The 19753-nt window shown below is 46.1% G+C and overlaps 1 protein-coding gene across 5 annotated transcripts in view; it reads right to left on the bottom strand.

Annotated features, from left to right (window-relative positions):
* The window catches only part of agap1 (ArfGAP with GTPase domain, ankyrin repeat and PH domain 1), a 119890-nt gene that overhangs the window by 87008 nt on the left and 13129 nt on the right, over positions 1–19753 (bottom strand). For 3 of the 5 annotated variants that reach the window (XM_037091006.1, XM_037091007.1, XM_037091008.1), the window contains exon 1: positions 4556–6246. The exons of the other annotated variants lie outside the window; for them this stretch is intronic. In XM_037091006.1, coding sequence (XP_036946901.1) covers positions 4556–5648 — 1093 coding nt within the window. In that variant the 5' untranslated portion in view covers positions 5649–6246. Of the gene's footprint in view, positions 1–4555; positions 6247–19753 lie in introns of those variants that run through there. 5 annotated transcript variants of the gene reach the window in all.

Here is a 19753-nt window from a genome sequence, read left to right as displayed (position 1 = left end):
GGTTCAGTGAGAGTGTGTGTGTGTGTGTGCGTGTGTGTGTCCTTGTCTTCTGCCCTCCGATGGATTTGAGCCTTACGTAAGAGCTTTAAAGCAGCGGGAGGGCAGATAGCTGGGACGCTCCTCTGGCACGCCACCGTCGCCCGGCCAGCGGTGGATTATGGGACGTATGGCGAGCGCTGGGTGGACAAACACACACTCACACACACTTTGAGGTTGTACATTGCTGTATTCTTCCTTCTGTGTGTGTGATTCAAGTGTATGTGAAGTAATAACATTAAGAAACCCTTTGCTTCTTGCTGCCTTTCAGGGGGACCGACTGTCAAACCAAACTCCAATCAAAAAACAAGCATTTTAGGGTCACGCCATATTTTTCAGGATAAAAACTGTAGTTACATCATCAGGAAGACCCTTTCTGTATAAAAGAACACTGTGAAAAAGGGTGGAATAACCCTTTAAAACTGCTTTCAACCTCACACACACTCCTGCTGCAGTCAGAGGGAGTGTGTGTTGCTCCAAGGTGGAATGTGCTACTTCACTGCTTCCAACGGCTTGTTCAAATAAGGGAGCACGTCCCTCTACACCACACACACACACACACACACACACACACACTTGCCACAAGGTCCAATTTGGGTCTGAGGAGGAAGTGTGGAGGAGGAGGAGGGTGACACACATGCTCTTTGACCCCAGAACAACCTCTGCCACTGGGGCGACACAGCAGCCGGCTAATAAGCACAGAGGAAGGCTGAACCAGAGTGTGCGTGTGTGTGTGTGTGTGTGTGTGTGTGTGTGTGTGTGTGTGTGTGTGTGTGTGTGTGCGTGTGTGTGTGTGTGTGTGTGTGTGACAGACAAAGAGCAGTAAGTGATGTGGTGGAGAGAAAATCAGACAGACCAGCACAAGGGATTTAACACTTTTTCTCTAATTTTAGATGTTTTCCTGAATCTGAAAACACTCGCAAGGGCTGAAAACGTGTAACGGGTTCTGCTGCTGCCACATTCTTCTGAATAACCCTGAACATGTCTGAGCACTTCTGACCCGAGGGCTTTCTATGTGTAACTGTAATTGACCTACAAGCACTTAACTGTCTGATTCAAATATGAAGCAAAGAACAAGTGATGTTTTGTACGGAGAAACACGCCTGTTATATTTGCTGTTTTACTCATGGAGTTTGGTGTAAAAAACCCCCAAAAAACTCAAGCTCTGGTTCAGTTATTCTAAAAACACACACCCACTATGCACAACCACAACACACACACACACACAGACACCATGCTCCACTGGTGTGACCCGCCTGCAGTAGCGATCCAGTCAGAACAGAGCCGCTAAGGTGGACGGACAGAAATAAAGTCCCAGCCAGAGACTCAGAACCAGGACAGTCCTTGGCCCACTTTCATATCCCACAATCCTCGGCTCCTCGCCTCTGTGACCACTCTACCAAACTGCATCAGGGGAACTCAAAACACGCTAAAAAAACCCATTTGTTCCAAGCAGAGCTTTAGCATAAAACACAGCATGCTAACAGATTAGCAAAGACCATAACTGATGACATCACACGTGTTGATTGATAGGAGACATCACAATAACACACCGTCACACACTGTGTTAGTGATCACAGCCTTCATGCTAACACATTAGCACATAGAATCATGCTTATAAAAGGCTCTATGCTAACACATTAGCATTATATATATATATATATATATATGTGTGTGTGTGTGTGTGTGTGTGTGTGTGTGTGTTACGCTAAGATATTAGCATAATATTGATGCATCGCAGATTGCATGCTAAGAACTGAGTACATTTCATGCTAGTGTGTTAGCACACACAACACTCTATTTAAGCACAGATAAGGTGAGATTGCAGGTTCTGTGCTAGCATTTGTGATAGCAGTGTCCATGCTAACATGCAGTATGTAGCTCCATACCAACATATTAGCAAACAAAATGTAAGCAGGCTACATGCTAACACTTCAACGTGGAGGAATTTGGAATGAAAAATAAATAAATGATAATCATATCTGGCTCCTCGGAGCTGAGAAATGCTGAGACCGGTCGGTGAAACCGCTGTCGCTGCAAATCACACAAACACACACCGGCCAGCCCCACCCTGACCTCACTGTGACTTAATGGACCCGACTGGTGTGTGTGTGTGTGTGTGTGTGTGTGTGTGTGTCCATTGGGAGTAAATGTAGGGGAATGTGTGTGTGTGAAAGGGTGTGGACATGGGTGTGTATTGAGGGCGGAGGGTATGTGTGTGTGTGTGTGTGACCTATATCCACAGCCATGCAGAAGTAATGTGCACTACATGTGTGTCAACCCACGCACGCACGCACACACACACACACACAGAGTTGCCAATTACTGCATCTACTTTTGCATCCAGTTATCTCTCTGAGAAAAAAGACGCTCTGCTTCTTCTTCTCGATGTCACGCACACACGCACACACACACAAAGACACACTCACATGCACACCCACCCACGCACACACACGTGCACGCACACACACACATACAGACACTCTCATCAGATGGATGGAGCTCCTCCAGCTGAAGCGAAGCTGTTTCTTCATTGGAGCGACTTTGATCCTCCTCTCTGCTTCATACATAAACTAGATCCACACACACACACACACACACACACACACACACACACACACACACACACACACACACTGATACAATGGGTATAATAGGGAGAAAATCCTGTTAGAGGAGAAATGCTGCAGGGAGCTTAAAGATGGAGGGATGATGGAGAGGTGACCCTCCTCCTCTCTCCTTCCCTCCTTGTTTACCTCCTTCTTTATGTCCTTGTTTCCTCCCTCCTCTCATTTTTCCTTGCTTCCCTCCCTCTTCTCTCCTTCTTTCCTAATCTTCTTTTCCTTCCTCTCTTGTTTCCTCCTTTCCTTCTGACCCATTCCCTCTCTTCCTGCCATCCTTCCTCGCTTCCTTTCTCTCTTCCCTCTCTCATATTCTTGTCTTCTCAGATCCATCTCTCCTTCCTCCTCTCCTTCATCGTCCCCTCCTTTTGCTTCATCCTTCTTTTTTGTTTCCTCCTCTCTAATCCCTCCTTTCCTCCCTTCTTCTGTCCTGTTCTTCATCCTCTCCTCGATTCCCTCCTTCTTCCCTAATTATCTCTTCCTTTCCTTCCTCCTTCTTCCCTCCTTAGTTTCCTCCTCCTCTCTTCCCTCAGTCTTGGTTCCGTGCTGACCCGGTCCATGTGACCCGTGTATCATTCTGTTTACTTCCTGTTTTTCTGTGTGAACATGAGTCGTCCTGTCGTCCGTCTGTCCTTGACTCTGTTATTAGACCGTGACCTCCACATCTCCTCGCTCTCCTCTCTGACAGCGTGCTCGTTTCTTTTCTGGGCTCACACTCTGAGTGGAAACGATGACTGTGAGCTGTTCCTGTGTGTTGGCCTCCTACATGTCTTGGTGTCAGACTCTGAGCTCGGATCTGAACCCGTCCCGCCTCATTACTGCTGATGTGACCTGCAGACACTTGGACCAGGTCTCAGGAATCCCAACAATGTGGAGTCTGAGCCCGTCGACCCCCCACACACCTCCAGTGTGGACCACCGTCAGCTGAACCTGCGGGTCGACCTGCAGCTCACGTGAACTTTATGTGAGAACGACTTCAGGAAGGTTAACGACTCCAGAAACTAGCGATCAGAACACCGACACAAACCAACAAACAACTAACAAACAAAAAACATCTCCGTCCTCACGACACACCTGAAACACGAGTGTCGGTGTAAACAGGAAGTAGATCGTTTACTCAAAATACCACGTACAAACTCAAAGACAGGTTTGTTTTCTGTGAATGAATCAGACAACAGACTCGTCCTGGAGGGAGTCTGATAAAAGTAACAGTGTTGTTTAGAGTACACTTCAGCAGGACTACTTGTAATCGAGTACTTTCACAGTGTAGTAGTGTAACTAAAGACTGGGATTACTCTGTCAGAACGACTCGACCTCCTCCCTCCTCATGTTTTCCACATGGAAAGAGGATGTTGCTGTGTGTGTCTGTGTGTGTGTGTGCACGCGCTTGTTGTTTTCAGGACGATATTTTCATATTTTCATGGTTCTGCCTGGTTCTGATGGTTCTGCCTGGTTCTATATTTGTGAATCTCTCCGGCTGCGTCTGAGAACAAACGTGAGCTCAGAGTAATGAAAGACAAACAGCAGCGAGCGCAGCCAAACATCACCCTGCTGTCCAGAACAAACACACACTGATCCTCTCCCCCGCTGCACACACACACACACACACACACACACACACACACACACACACACACACACACACACACACACTCTCTCTGAGGCTGAACAACATGAGGTCTGGGACCCCACAGGGGGCCACCAGGTCATCTGAGAGGGTCACAAGACAGAAACAGACTCTTGACTTTTCTGTCAAACAAAAACCCTTCAACTGCAGACTCAATCAATCAGTCAGTCAATCAATCAACCAACCAATCAATCATATCAGCATGGATATCTGACTGCACCACCATAAGGAGGGGCTTCCTGCAGCGGTGATGTCACTCAGGTGTAGTTACCTTCACCTCCGTTCATGCTCTCGGTGCTGGACTGCGACAGAACCCTCCTGTGTCTCCTCTGCAGGGAGCGGGTGGAGCTGGGACTTCCTGTCGGGGTGGAGGTGGTCGCTCCGTCCCTCCTGGAGAAGATCCCGCTGAAGAAGCGCACCAGGCGCTGCTCGCTGGAGCGCCCGCCGCCTCCCCTCAGCAGGAAGCCTCCTGACCCGTCCTTCTCTGCGGACAGCCGCAGTAGGTCGCTGTTGTCCAGCGTGCGGTTCTTGTTCCCTCGCGCTCGCTCCCACCGACTCAGCTCAGACATGGAGTCCGTCTTGTTGAGGACGGCGCCGACCTCCAGCGTCCGGCTCTTCTGCCTGTTGGGGTCGAGGGGGCGTGACGTCGGGGTCGCACCGGCTGCCTCGGCGTCCTTCTCGGCGTCGCGGCTGATGCATCCGGAGCTGCTGTGGTGTTTGTCTTTGGAGAGCGCTCGCAGGCGCAGCAGCTCGCCACCGCTCCAGTGTCTGAAGCTGAAGCTGCGGCGCAGGAGGCCGGGAGGACGCTTCAGAGGAGGCGTCTCCGGGGACGAGGCCTTGGCTGCTTTGCCGTTACTCTTGGAGTGAGACAGCTTCCCGTCTCCATTGAGAGGAGGCTCAGGACTCTGCTCCTCCATGCTCCTCGCCTTCAGGAGCCTCTTCTTCTTCTGCAGGTTCTCCACAGCGGCCTCCTCTGAGTCCTCCTTCTGCGTCCTCGCTGCAGAGTCTGTGACCGGACTCTTCTCCTTCGCCTCCTTTTGCAGGAGCTGTTTCCTGGAGATCTTGAGGCGGCCCAGCTCCAGCTGCCCTGTGCTGAATGTCCTGAAGTTCCTCATGAAGCCGTGAGACGACGGGAACTCCTCCGATTCATCCTCCACCTCCTTCAGCTGCTCCAGCAGCCCGCTGCGCTGCACCTCCACCGAGCCCTCCCGCCTGAACGAGCCCGCCTTGGGGGAGGCTGAGACGCCGTCTTCGTCCGGCAGACTCTCCTTCTTCACTAAGGTGAGGGAGATCCTGTAGACGGTCTTCCTCTGAGGAGTGCCCCGCTCCATCCTGTCAGTGCAGCTGCTGTCCAGGAGGTACATCCTCCACCTTCCCCTGGTCCTGCAGCCTCACCTACACCTCCACCTCCAGCCTGACAGACTCTCTCAGGTGATTCAGTCTGTTGTTTTCTGCACACTCATTAATCTGAAACGTTTCCTCAAACAAACAGCAGAAGAAGAAAACGCTGGGGGGGCACGGGAAGACTGCTCCTTCATCCAGACGTGCAAACGGCAGGAAGTACATTCCGTGTTCATCCCAGCGGATTCAAACTGGCACCCGCAGCTTCCTCTCTGCTGGAAACTCTCAGCGCTCCGGCGTCTCCATCACCGGCTCACCGACACATCAGCAGTGTTCCTCCGCTGCGTCCCGCTCGGTGCCAGCGCGTCCTCTCCCATTGTGTGCGCACATCCCCCGCAGCGCCGCGCCGCTCCGCTCCGCGCAGCCAGCCGAGCCTGCTCCGCGCAGCCAGCCGAGCCTGCTCCGCCTCCCCCCGGCCTCAGCTCGGATCAGATGTCGGTCGGTAGAGCGGAGGATCCGGATCGGTTCTGCCCTCCTCTGCTCCGGTTCCCTAATGCTCCCTGACAGCCGCACGGTGCCGATCCTCCTCCGCTTCACACTGAACACACTCCGCTCCTCCGTCCGCACACACACACACACACACATTCACCGAGCGACCCACAGCAGCGGGGGATGATGGGAAAACACGGAGCGGAGCCGGGCACGGATCTGGATCAGGAGTCTACAACGTTCTCCACAAAACCTACCTCTCATGATTAATGGATTGATTGTTTAATTTATTAAATGTTGATGAGGATGTGAAAGATGCTCATGAAGACTTCCCAGGATCCTCTCAGAGATCATGGAGAGAAGTCTCTCCTCACACGTGCAGAATTTGCCTTAGAAAAGTCACGTTTTTAAGTTTCCTTCAGTCTCACAGTGATCCAGTGATAGCTGTCTGCACATCCATGTTTACACTTCAAACAGAAAGTGCTAACAGCTAATTCTGCTAACTTTTCATGAAGATCATGCCAACATTTTCAACAAGTTAGCAGCTAGCAGGTGGTAGCAGAGCTTCAGCAGTGGAGCTGTAACTATTGATTATTTTCATGATTAATTATTGTCTGAAACATTATGAGACAATAATCATCAAAACATTCCCCAGAATCAACTCAGAAACCATAATAAAAAGATACTTCTTACATGTGCAGAACTTGCCTTAGAAACATCACTTTTTTAAGTTTCCTTCAGTCTCACAGTGATCCAGTGATAGCTGTCTGCACATCCATGAGTTCACTGCTAACAGGAAGTGCTAACAGCTAATTCAGCAAAGATTATTAGTATTAGATGTCTTATTTTGTCCAGTCAAGTCTCATAACTGACAAAGAAAAGCAGCAAATCCTCACATTTCAGAAGCCAGAAGCAGACTGTGCTTGATGTTTCTACTTCTTGGTTTCATACTGAGACTTCAGACTGTAACTGCTCTACAGTGTTTAGATATCTGATGTTTGACAGGTGATTACTCAGGTTAGATGTGATCTCCTTATTTGTGTACATAAAACTGTCAAACATCCAGAGACGTGAAGCTGGAAGCTGAAAACACAACGACTCTGCGCTGTGTCATGTTGATATTTAGGTCAGCAGGACAGCAGCCGGTCCGACTCCAGCCCGAGTATTCCAGCCTGCAGTCGACTCTACAAACAGGGTGGAGTCTCATCCTCCTCCTCACTGTCTGTCAAGCTCTTTAAAGCCTCCCCTGGCACACACACTCTAACACACACACACACACTCAGAGGAGGCAGTGATATCATCCTATCTGCAGCACAGAGACAGAAACATTATTCCTGCTGTATGAACCTGAGATCAGGACGAGCAGGTGAGGCTCACCTTTGACAAACCTCTTTATGAATCAGAGTTCTTCTCAGGTATTTTAATTCACAACCATCCAGTGATTTCTACTCAACCTTCACTTCCATTTCTGATCCACTCTCAGTCATTCTTTTTAATTTGAATATCTTGCTTTTTAATCACAGACTCATCCGTCATTGCTGCGGCTCTGAAATATTAAAGGTGTGAGCGCTCCGACTGTTGTTGAGATCTTTGATCGTCTTCTAAATTTAACTCCAGAGTGGAATCTCCTCTTCTCAGCGCTTTTTTCTTTCTTCTTTCATCCTCTGAAGCGTCTCCCTCCATCTCAGGAGGAGGAGGAGGAGGAGGAGGAGGAGGAGGAGGAGAGATTAACTCCACCTCCACTCCACCAAAACTGACGCCTTCTGGATTATTACTGGGATTAATCAAGATTAGAGGAGCAGCCGCCATCGGCTACTTTCTCCTTTCACCTCCACAGATTGTTTTGGGTGCAGCACACACACACACACACACACACCTTTCCTCCCTACATCCACCTCCCCCATCCCTCTGCGTGTCGCCTCTGAACGCACGACAGCGAACTTCAAACGCACCTTCAAAAGGCCTCCACCTGACGGCTGCATCAACGGCACATGAAAGCAGACGGTGTGTGTGACGCTTCCACATGTGTGTGTTTGTGAACACACAGCTGGACAGACAGACAGTGTGAGGCTGACGTAAAGAGAAAACAAAGCCTGTCTCTGTCTTTAACATCACTCAGTGGAGGCTGAACATGTCAGAGGAGGTGGAGACGGGAAATTACACGACTTCTATGTGACATCAAACGCACCTCCGTCAGCCGGACAGCAGCTTCACTCTCGCTGTGATGACCAGTTCGTACCGAAGCTTCTGGAGAGGAACATCGTGTTGTGTGGTGACAATACATCAGAGCACAAACTGACATCTTTACTGCAAAAAATGTGCAGAACTTGTCTTAAACAAAGACACGTTTTCAGGTTTTCTTCAGCGCGATCAACAGGGTGTCTGGCGAACATATCGTGGCATCACTAAAAATGTTTTAGTCATTTACACAAATGCGTTGTCAGTGTTTCTAAGCGTCTGTGTGATGAGGAGGATTCACAACATTTGTGTTGCGTTCATGTCCTGAAGTTCTCTGAGGATGAATAATAAAACAAAGGCTCTGCTCCTCCTCATCTAAAGCCTCTGAACACACAGACTCCTCCCTCATAATCGCAGCACAGACCATGAAATCTGCTTCAATTAGCCCAGTTTGAAGAGAGCTGGAGGGGGTGGAGCAGGGACCACCACCTGTCCTCCACAACAACACCACACACTCTCAGATCCATGTTAATGAAGTCAGTGTTTGGGGGGTTCTGCTGGATATAGAGGTGTTGAAATAATGCTGACTGGGACTCTGAGCAGGTGGAGAAGCTCGAAGGAAACAACGGTTGTTCAAGGTCGTGATGGGAGGTGGAGCTGCGTGATCTACACGTCCTCCACACAATGAAACACAAGCTGGCCCGACGTAACATTTAGTGGTCGAGGAAAAATCTCTGCAGCGCAAAATCTGTCAGCTGAGACGTTTAAAAGTCAACTGAGTGAAGCCGTTTTCTCCATCAGGCTGTAATTGTGGTGAAACCCTGATGGAGCTGAAACAGAATGAAAATGTTTCCTTCCTGACGTCCTCTCTTCTCTTCTTACGGCTGTGTGTTTGATTATTTCTGCTTCAGAAAATGTTTTATCGGTCACAACAAAGCTCAGCGTCCCAGGAGGAGGTGTAAAGTTTGAATCAAAAGGTCTGCAGGCGTTAATGTGTCCACCGCCCTCTGGAGACTCTGACGGTCTTATCAGGACCTGCAGCTACACAAACCCCCCCAAACTCCATCAGCTCCATCAGCTCCTGTTTATAGGAGAGGACGGAGAGCAGCTGTGAGCACAGAGAGGTTAACTAAGCAGGGTCACCTCCAGCAGGGCTAAACCAGGAGGAGACGGAGCGATGGATGAGACAAGATCTCCAATTTGAACCTGGCAAATCAGAGGGCGGGAGCGGCGCTGGACCGTTAGCTTAGATTAGCATGTTTACACACGGTGGAAATTAAGTTCTGCGCACAAATTAAAATCCATCTGAGGAACTAAGTGTTGGGAGAAAATCCAGTTGACCAGAAGCGAAAAAGAAAAAGCAAACAAAAAATGCCGCTCATGTGCAGAACTTGCCTTAGAAACATCACGTTTTTAAATTTTCCTCAGTATCAAATTGATGGAGGAGGCACGTTCAAGCTAACAAGGGGCTTTGATGCGTGTGGTCTTCAATATAAATTGTCTGGAAGCAGCTCGCACTTCTTCTACATGTCTGCACTCTGCCTGCATCACATGAAATATGTATATATACATCCAGCAGTTCTGCAGACAGCACTGAAGCATGTCTGCTATTGCATGACCACGAGGGGTGTTATCTTTCTGATTCACTGATCAGCAGAAAAGACAGTTAATTAAACTCTTTTCTAGCAGGAACTTTCATCACTCTGACAGACACCATGTTTTTACAAAAAGAAAGAAGTTCATGTAGAACAACTGCCAAATTTACAAGAAGGTCCAAATAATGCAGAATGAGTCAGAGACAGAGTTTATAAGTTTGTAAAGTGTCTCCAACTCAACAACTCACTAAGCTGACACATTTGTAAAGGGAGTCTGGTGATACTGTGGTTTATGTTTCACTTCATGTATTGCATTTAATGCAGAATTTACAAGGAAACACCAATGATTGTTAATTTGTCATCAATAACACTTCACAATATCTATGAAGTTTCTCTAAACTCAACAACTCACTAAATTGAGTGATTTTTAAGGGGAGTCTGGTGACTTTCTCCACAGGCAGTAATTAAGAAGCCTGTTTTTTTCAATAAAATGTTTCTTCTTTCATAAATGGAGTGTAAATGGTGAAATCAGTGTAAACAGTGTGTTCAAACAGCTGATCAGTGTTGGCAGGTAAGACTTTAGCACTTTAGACACAGAAGCAGACAGGCTGGTACAGACATGCTGCCACAAACTGACACTTTTTACAAGGAGACAAACAACTTCGGCTGAAACATTTAATGCTGAATTTACAACAAGGACACAATGATTCAGAATCTGTCATAAATAATGATTTCGATGTTTATTAAGTCTATCCTCACTCAACAATGCTTTAATTTAGATAATTTGTCAAGGGAGTCTGGTGGCACACAAACGGCACAACAGGTTAAACAGAAACAAGGTGCTACTGTGACAGTCGTGTTTAACAAACACCCAGCGGGGAGTGCTCTAATCAAACATGACACACACACACACACACACACACACACACACACACACACACACACCACCTCACCCTCCTCCTTCAGGAGTTCAGCTTTTTTTTTCTGCATCAAAGAGCGGGAGGCGCAGCTCCCACCCCTCCACCTCCACCTCCCACCTCCCCCCACGCACTGCCTCACCCCCTGGAGACGGGGAAAATGGGTCAGTTAGCAGAGGGAGGATGGAGTGAGGAGGGGGGTGAGGAGGCGAGCTGAGGGAGGACCCCTGCTGGCAGGAGGAGGCACGTCCACACGCACACACACCAAAGACATGCCAAAACACACCAGAGAGACACAGAGCTCATACAAATTCAGTCAGCGCTGAGAATTCTGGGAATATTTGAATGTGCGCGCGCACACACACACGCACACACACGCCTCCATGCACAAAGAGTCAAGACGTGTGGAGAATCCAAAACATGTACTGCAGAACGGTTAACTTTCCTTCAGGCGAACAGGCTAATGCTAAGCTAACATGCCTGAATGTGTCAAAAACATCATGGCTGACCAGTAGCGCAGAGGTCAAAGGTCAAAGCAACACATAATCCCAACCAGACAGACAAGAAGTAAAATCAGCCAAAAGCAGGATCAGATCCCTGGTTAAATTACGTCCCATTGCACCAGACTCCAGTCAATATTTCCATGTTTTTAATACAGGCGAGAGAAGGGGATAGGGGAGTGTTTTTCTTACCTGTGATGAGTGTCGGCCGACAGGTGAGCAGCAGCAGGACATGAGGAAAGAAGAAGAGAGAGAGGAGCCAATCAGAACACAAATCAATCAATCGTCTGCGATCAGCTCATTCTGATCCTTTGATATCAGGTTTAACAGAGTCAGAATGTTTCTCTTTGAGCTACGGCAACACAGGAGGGCCAGCCTCTCATCAGACGCTGGCAGCAGACAGGTGACCTTGAATTGTTTTATGCAAATAATGTGCTGCAGGTGTTGTTTTGTGTGTGTGTATGTGTGTGTGTGTGCGGACAGAGTGAGCGAGGAGATGAGGACAGAAGGAAAGGAGACGAGAGGAGAGAAACCCGCCCCACCCCGACTTCCAGACGCCGGTCTGTTGCCATGGTGACCGGCTGTGGGGCTCGCACGGCTGGCTTGGCACTTGATGGATCCGTGTGTGTGTGTGTGTGTGTGTGTGTGTGTGTGTGTGTGTGTGTGTGTGTGTGTGTGATGGTGTGTGTGTTAAAGGTAATTCCCATTTTGTGTTAGCATTGAGCTAACACCATTTTGTGCCCCGCCTGAGAGAAACAGGAGCTAAACATCATCATCGCTCTTTATGTCCTGACCAAGTTTATGGCTTTATAACAAATCTCATTGGCTACAAGATGCATCAGCTACCTGGAGGCTGGCATGTGATTGGCTGAGGAGAAAGAGTGAGCCTCCAGCGTATGAAACCTCTCGCTGGCTGTTTCAGGCCACAGGACGAGCACAGAATCCATCTTACGTGACTCTGTGTGGCAGTTAAATGATATTTTGCCTTTAAATGGAGTTTTGGATGGACGAAGGCATGACAGGGTGTCTGTGATTGCAGTTTGTTGCTGTGGTTGCATGGGACACTGTGTTTTGGACTAAAAACAAATGGATGTACTGGAGATCTCCTCCAAGTCTATAAGAAGTCCATCTGGAGCGACACGATTGGCTGATATGTCGCTCTCATATCGTCTCTGATGAGAATAAAGGACACAATCTGCAAACATCCTGCTGATTCTTCTTAGAAACAGTCTCTGCTGCGGCACAGATGGAGGTCACCTCATTATGGATTCATGAATTTATGACAACAACACACACACACACACACACACCTCCAAGTGTGGAAGAAGGAGGGTGAAGAGACAGCTGATGTCCGAAATCCCCCGAGAGACACACATTATATGCAAAACTGAGGCACACACACTCCCTCACACACACACACACACACACACACACACACACACACACACACACACACACACACACACTCCTGCTGTATTTTAATCCCTGGCTACAATAGGAACCAGATGCTCGGCTGCAGACGGAGCTGCGAAAAGAACAAGAAGCCGATTGGTCCGAGGCCAGGAAGTGTCAAGCGGGAGGAGACTCCAGGAAACGACCGTATAAGGAAGACGGAGGAGGGACAGCTGGGGACGGACTGATAACAGCACCGGGACAGAACCAGCATGTTCAACCCAAAGCAGGTGAGGATGATACATATCTATATTCAAGGTGATGATATATTTTATGAACATCTAAATGTGCAGTGGGTCCACAACACACAAACAAAATGGAAGAGAAGACGCAGGTTCGTGTCTCTGAAGGTGTGAAAAGAGAAACACTGTAACTTGGGAATCGTATCACCAGACTCCATTAACAAAACAGCTAATTTTAAGAGATGTTGAGTGAGGAGAAACTGTGTGAAACGGCGTATTCTAAATCACTGGTGCCTTGTTGTACATTTTTAAAATTCTCAAAGTAACATTTGAGGAGAGATTTACTTTGTTGGTACATTGAGGATCGTAGCGCGGGTATCATACACCAGACTCCATTAGCAAATCGGCTAATTTAAGGATTTGTGGAATGAGGAGAAATTTTATAAACATTAGGAAACACGATTGATGACAGTCTTATTTTATGTTGTTATAATATTGTATTTACTTCATATCATTGTAGTTAATTCTATTTCATGTAATTTTAACTACAATTCTTATTTATTTTGAGTTAAATTTCATGTCAGTTTTAATTCTTAAAAGTCAGTTTCATTTATTACATTTTTTTAATATAATATGCATTTTTACTACAGTTCTACAATTTGTATTTGTTTTATCTTGAATGTAAATATTTTCAATGAGCTTGTAAATGTATTCTTACTTTATTACCATCTCTTGTATTGTGCTATTTTTATGTTAAGGTTTGATTATTGATCCCAGCTGATCGACGAGCTGCTGTCGCTTCTGTTATTAAATGTTTCTGTTCGCCCTGTGAGTGGTGGGAACCAATTAACTGCCTCTGATCCCAGTGACACACACACACACACACACACACACACACACACACACACACACACACACGGGACTCTTCACAGGCTCTGAATAATTAATGCCTCCCCTCTCTGCTCTCTAATGATGTCTCCAGGGCATCAGTGTGTGTGTATATATATACACATACGTGTGTGTGTTCTGTATGTGTATGTACATGTGTTGTCATGATCCCCCCCACACACAACACTCACAATAACACACACACACTTCCTGTGTGACATTTAAATTCATCCTCTCCGATATTCTTCTTCAAACAGTCACCATGTCAGACAGAAACACCTTCATCTCATATTTGTTTTTAATTTATCATAGGTGTGTGTGTGTGTGTGTGTGTGTGTGTGTGTGTGTGTGTGTGTGTGTTCAGTAACACCTCCACCGTGTCGTAAAGAAGACAACATGCTGATTAGTGTTGATTTTCGGGGTAAACTTCAGGACAAGCTGATTAAATTTTAAACATCATCATCACTAATACTCATTAATTATTCATTAATAAACGCAGGCGAGCGTTTATCTTCAGTATCGATGAATTATTGAGCACAAGGCGACGTCTCTAAATGTCTTGTTTTGTCCGTACAAGTGTCAGAAACCACAAATGATCCGTTTATACTCAGAGAAAACCAAGAGAAGCATTGTTTAATTAGATAAATGACTTTAAATCATGATCTAAAATAACTTCAGATTAATAAATGAGCTCATTGTTGCAGCTTTAAACACGATCCTCCTTTCATCTATAAAAACTGAATCACATCTGAAGAAATGCATTCTGGTCCATCTGCGGTTGAACCTGACGCTGCCTGTCTGCTGACAGATGTGAGGCTTCTGTAAACATCTGGATGTAGACAACCAGCAGCAGCTGCATCCTGTATTCTGCCCGGAGACGCTCCGTCAGGTGTCTCTGAGCAGTAAACCAATCAGAACAGACCTCAAAACACGCGTGGGACGTCATTTAATGACATTATTCAATTAAAGTGGAAGAGATTGTTAATTTTACATGTGATTCTGCCACATCTGTGTACAGAAAAGCCCTGAAATACTGTCAAACAAACATAAAGCAACACAAATATAAAGTCTTGCAGTATGAAACACTTGTATAAGAGTTGCTGGAGTTCTTCTGTCAGGATCAAACCAACAGCGACACAATAAACACTCTGTGGCCACACAACCACCCACACACACACACTGAGAATTCCCAGAATTCCTCCCATACCGACCAGACCACAGCTCCCTGCTGCCCCCTGCTGCTGGACCGGGCCACTGACGGTAACTGAGGAATGTGGCAGCCAGGACAGAACTGGACATTTAGAGGCGCCACATGGGTTCAGAACTTTATCAGTACTCAACATAAATTAGTAAATAATGACATAAGGTGATTATGTTGCTGAAAATCTCATCATATGGGGTGTACAAGCCCTGAGTTCACCCAGGAAATCGGAAATAATCAACATGTTGTCTCGTTTTAAAAGTGGAAGAAATGTTACTGCAACATCACCAGACTCCATTAACAAATCACCTAATTTCAAGCTTTCCGAAGTGAGGAGAGACTTCATAAACATGGGGAACTCCGTCTCTGACAAATTCTAAATCGTTAGAGCCTTGTTGTCGATTCAGCATCAAATTTAATACATGAAGCCAACTATTAACCACAACTTCACCAGACTCCATTAACAAATGTAGCGATTTTAAGAGTTGTTGAGTTAAACCAACTTTATAACACTATGAAACTCCGTCTCTGACTAATTCTTCATTATTTGGACCTTTTCTACATGAACTTCTTCCTGTCCTGGTGTTGGGAACATCTTTGTTCAGGTGTCAGAGCTGCGGTGAGAAGCTGAAGTGATCGCAGTGTCTAACAGAGCTGCAGGCAGACAGAGAGTTAACAGAACAAAGAGGATCCTGGGATCAAACTGTGCTGCCTCCTGTTCACTCGCCTCCGCACAACAAAAGCTGTGAGTGAGCGGGACGAAGATCGAAGCTGACGGCCGTGACCCAGAACCAGGACGAGCATTGAGGCTGAGGACAGAGCCTGAAATGTGTTGTGAGAGGAGGAGAGGTCGGGCCAGCAGGGGGCGCTGCAGGCTGCAGGCTCACTGCTCTCAGCTGAGACTTATTACATTTATCTGTTTACTGCAGACTGACACCTGATCATCTCATTCATCACCACAGGATCTAACAACAACAACACAAACCTGCAACGTTTCAGTATCTCCAGAAAGAGAAAAACTACAATGGAATAAATATTGATTCATCTATTTTTTTTTTCTAAAATCTTTTTAAATTTCAGTTGAAATTTTAGTTTTGATAAATATTTTAACAAAGTAAAACTACATTGAATTAAGTCAACAGTCAATCAAATAAAAATAACAATAAGAAAATATCACAACTTAAAATAAGACAAATTAAAGCACACAAAAAATAAGACAAAAATATTAATTAAGCAAAAAAAACCTAAATATAATTTAAAAATCTGAGTCTATTTTAAGAACAAAAAACTGATGTAAAACTTAAAAAATGCAAATAAAATCACAGTAAAGAAAAAGACAGTAAAAAGAAGACTAAATTCAATTTAGAAAATAATTATTTTAAGGGTAAAACTTGCAGCTTGAAGGTTGTTGAATATAATGAGTCGAATGAAATTAAACCAAAAAAAAAATAAATCTATACACATTTTTAAATAAATATAATCATATCCAACAAAAATTATATAACATCTATGCATCTGAATAAGTTGGAACGCCTGACTGAATATCAAATTCTCTTTTTTCATGAGTGCTGTAACCAAACCGACAACATCAAATGATAAAATCTATTTAACGTGTCATAAATGAATCTGAGATTCATGAAACCATAAAGAATATCAGAGGGATCCAGAACACAGGATCTACCTGCAGGAGCAGATTTTATCAGATTCCCAGGGTTGAAAGGTGTAAATATACGTAGTCTTCATCACTCAGTGAGGAAACAACCTGCAGGTGGCGCCGTGCTTCAACAAAAACCCTCCTCTGTGATTTACTGGGTCAGATTCCACTGAGCTGGTTAATTTTTAAAAACGAGCCTCTACAGTGAGTGCTGGTGGGCAGGGAGTGTTCAGAGATCATATCAAAAGGTCACAGGTTCAAGAATCTGACATGTCTCCTACAACTCCCAGAATCCCTTTCAAAGAGCCAAAGAAGAAAACTGGATGATATTTTCTCCATCCAAATGTGTTAAATTGGCAGTTTTCCAAATGAGCTTTTGAATTGATTCTGCCTGATGGAAGACAAAAGGTTCTCTGCAACTGGATTTGAGGGGATTTGTTTCCAACTTCTGTTCGACAGGATGATCGACCGTCTCTCGACAACTGTTGTTGTGACTGATCGGGTGATTTAAGGAGGAATTCTTCTCTGACGAGGAGCTTAAAATCTCAGTGTTCGACACGGAGAACAGCTGTAAAGAGAGGCAGGACGAGGCTTGTTCTGCAGCCGCTGAATCATATGTGACTGAGAGGAGATCATCTAAATATACAACACACACACACACACACACACACACACACACACACACACACACACACACACACACACACACACACACACACACACACACACACACACACACAATGAAGAGCCCACAGGAATAAATGCAAATTGAGGGAGACAGATAGAGAATCACAACTACAGCCGAGAGCCAAACACACACGTTTACAACGATTTCAAGCTCTGAAGCACACACACACACACACACACACACACACACACACACACACACACACACACACAGAGCACACTCATGCTGCATCAAACACAGACTGGAGCAGAGAAAGGACGTTTTTACACTCCCTGATATTCTTCTGCTGATCGATTGATCACTGATCGATCACTTCATAGTGATTCTAAATAGAGGACAGAGCCGTCTGTCATGGCTGGTTGAGGAAACTGACGCTTTTTATTGTAAAACACAAAGACTGTGGGAGAGAAGTGTAATTCTACAGTCCGACAGACGTGGTGAGAGGACGTGTCTCCAGCTTCTCTGCTGCAGATGTTCATGAAGATGTTCAGTTTAGACAAAAGCAGAAAATCATCACAGAACGCTGGTCGGTCGTCTCTGCGAGTGTCGTACAGTATCTGCTGGGCCTGAAGCCAGACTGGAGGGAGGAGTGTGTGTTACATCCTCCTCTCAAGGTCACACACTGTGTGATCGGTGGTCTCAGTCATCAATACAGTGGGAAAGCACTGCAGCACAAACAATAAGCCCTCCATCACATTCATGTCATCGCACTGATCACCAGCTGGCTCTCACTGCTCGTCAGCGCTAATGAGCCTCTCTGTGGAAATGTTCTGTACAAAACACATTTCTGCTCTGGATTCTTCCTCCATGTTATTATGAAAGGGAAGAAGAAGACAGTGGGACTTGTCTCCTCCACAGCTCCGCCTCCTCAAATAGTTCAAGTGCACTTCAGAGAAGAACGGCGGGTCTGTGTGGCGCCGTGTCCACAGCTCTAACTCAATTGGCTGACGTGCGATGAGATCAGAGGTCACTCTGTATTCACTGGACAGCCGCTGCTCAGTGCTCTCTCAGAATCAAAACAAGTGTCCGACTTTATTTATGATCTAAATTATTATATGCGCAGTTGTTTTCACTCCTGGTGGCGGGGTCCGCCATGTCTATGCTGAGATTGACATGAAATTATCTAGCATGTAATCCAGCTTGTAATCCTCTCTGTGTTAATGCTAACACAACATTTCCCTCCTGCTGCTGCTTCTCACAGCTTTTATTGTGAAACAGTCACAGGAAGCAGAGAAAAATGTGACTTTAAAGGTGCAGTATGTAAAGATTTTAGTACAAAACGTTCAAAAATGTAACTAAAATGATCAACGAGTGTGAAGACTCAACAGCTTTGACACGAAGAGCTAACCTTTGAAGAAACATGTTAACCAGCTCGCCATGGCTTTTAAACCTCTCTGTCTAAGTAGTCTGGAGCTAACGGCTCCTTTAACCTGAAGCTAATGGCTCCTTTAACTTGAAGCTAACGGCTCCTTTAACCTGAAGCTAACAGCTCCTTTAACCTGGAGCTAACGGCTCCTTTAACCTGAAGCTAATGGCTCCTTTAACTTGAAGCTAACAGCTCCTTTAACCTGAAGCTAACGGCTCCTTTAACCTGAAGCTAACGGCTCCTTTAAACTGAAGCTAACGGCTCCTTTAACCTGAACCTAGCAGCTCCTTTAACCTGATGCTAACGGCTCCTTTAACCTGAAGCTAACGGCTCCTTTAACCTGAAGCTAACGGCTCCTTTAACCTGAAGCTAACGGCTCCTTTAACCTGAAGCTAGCAGCTCCTTTAACCTGAAGCTAACGGCTCCTTTAACCTGAAGCTAGCAGCTCCTTTAACCAGAAGCTAACGGCTCCTTTAAACTGAAGCTAACAGCTTCTTTCTCAGCACATTGTGTGTCATTTCCTGTCGGCCACTTTATGAAACATGTCTGTATGAAAGGGACAAGCACACCTTACATAACAACAGAACTTGCAGCCTGGCCTATATTCCCACTTGTAGTGCAGATTGTGAGTGAAGCTAGCCCATTAGCCCGAGGCTAACAGCTCCCTCCGCCCGGGGCAGGGAGCTTCACAGAGAATCGTCCTGTTATCCTGAGTCTCTGCAGACCGACATGTACAGAGCCTGTTGTGTCCCTCTTGTCTTCAGAGGAATTTGGGGCTTCCCACACAGGCTCATTTCACACAAGTCTTATTTTCTCCCAGAATGCTTTGTTGTTGGAGGCGTGGCTCCAGGGATCAGCTTTCCTCCTCCTTATTTCCTCTCCTCTCTCTTCCTTCCTTCCTCTTTTTCTCTCCTTGTCCCTAATTCACTTCTAATCCTCCTCCTCCTCTTCCTCTTCCATCATCCTCATCTTATTTCCTCCAGCACAACACTGCAGCTCTGTGTGGAGGTAAAACTCC

The sequence above is a fragment of the Acanthopagrus latus genome, chromosome 24 (genome assembly GCF_904848185.1).
Source record: "Acanthopagrus latus isolate v.2019 chromosome 24, fAcaLat1.1, whole genome shotgun sequence".
Classification (NCBI taxonomy): Eukaryota; Metazoa; Chordata; class Actinopteri; order Spariformes; family Sparidae; genus Acanthopagrus; species Acanthopagrus latus.
Note: the sequence above shows the minus strand (reverse complement) of the source record. Positions and strands in the feature narration are given on the sequence as shown.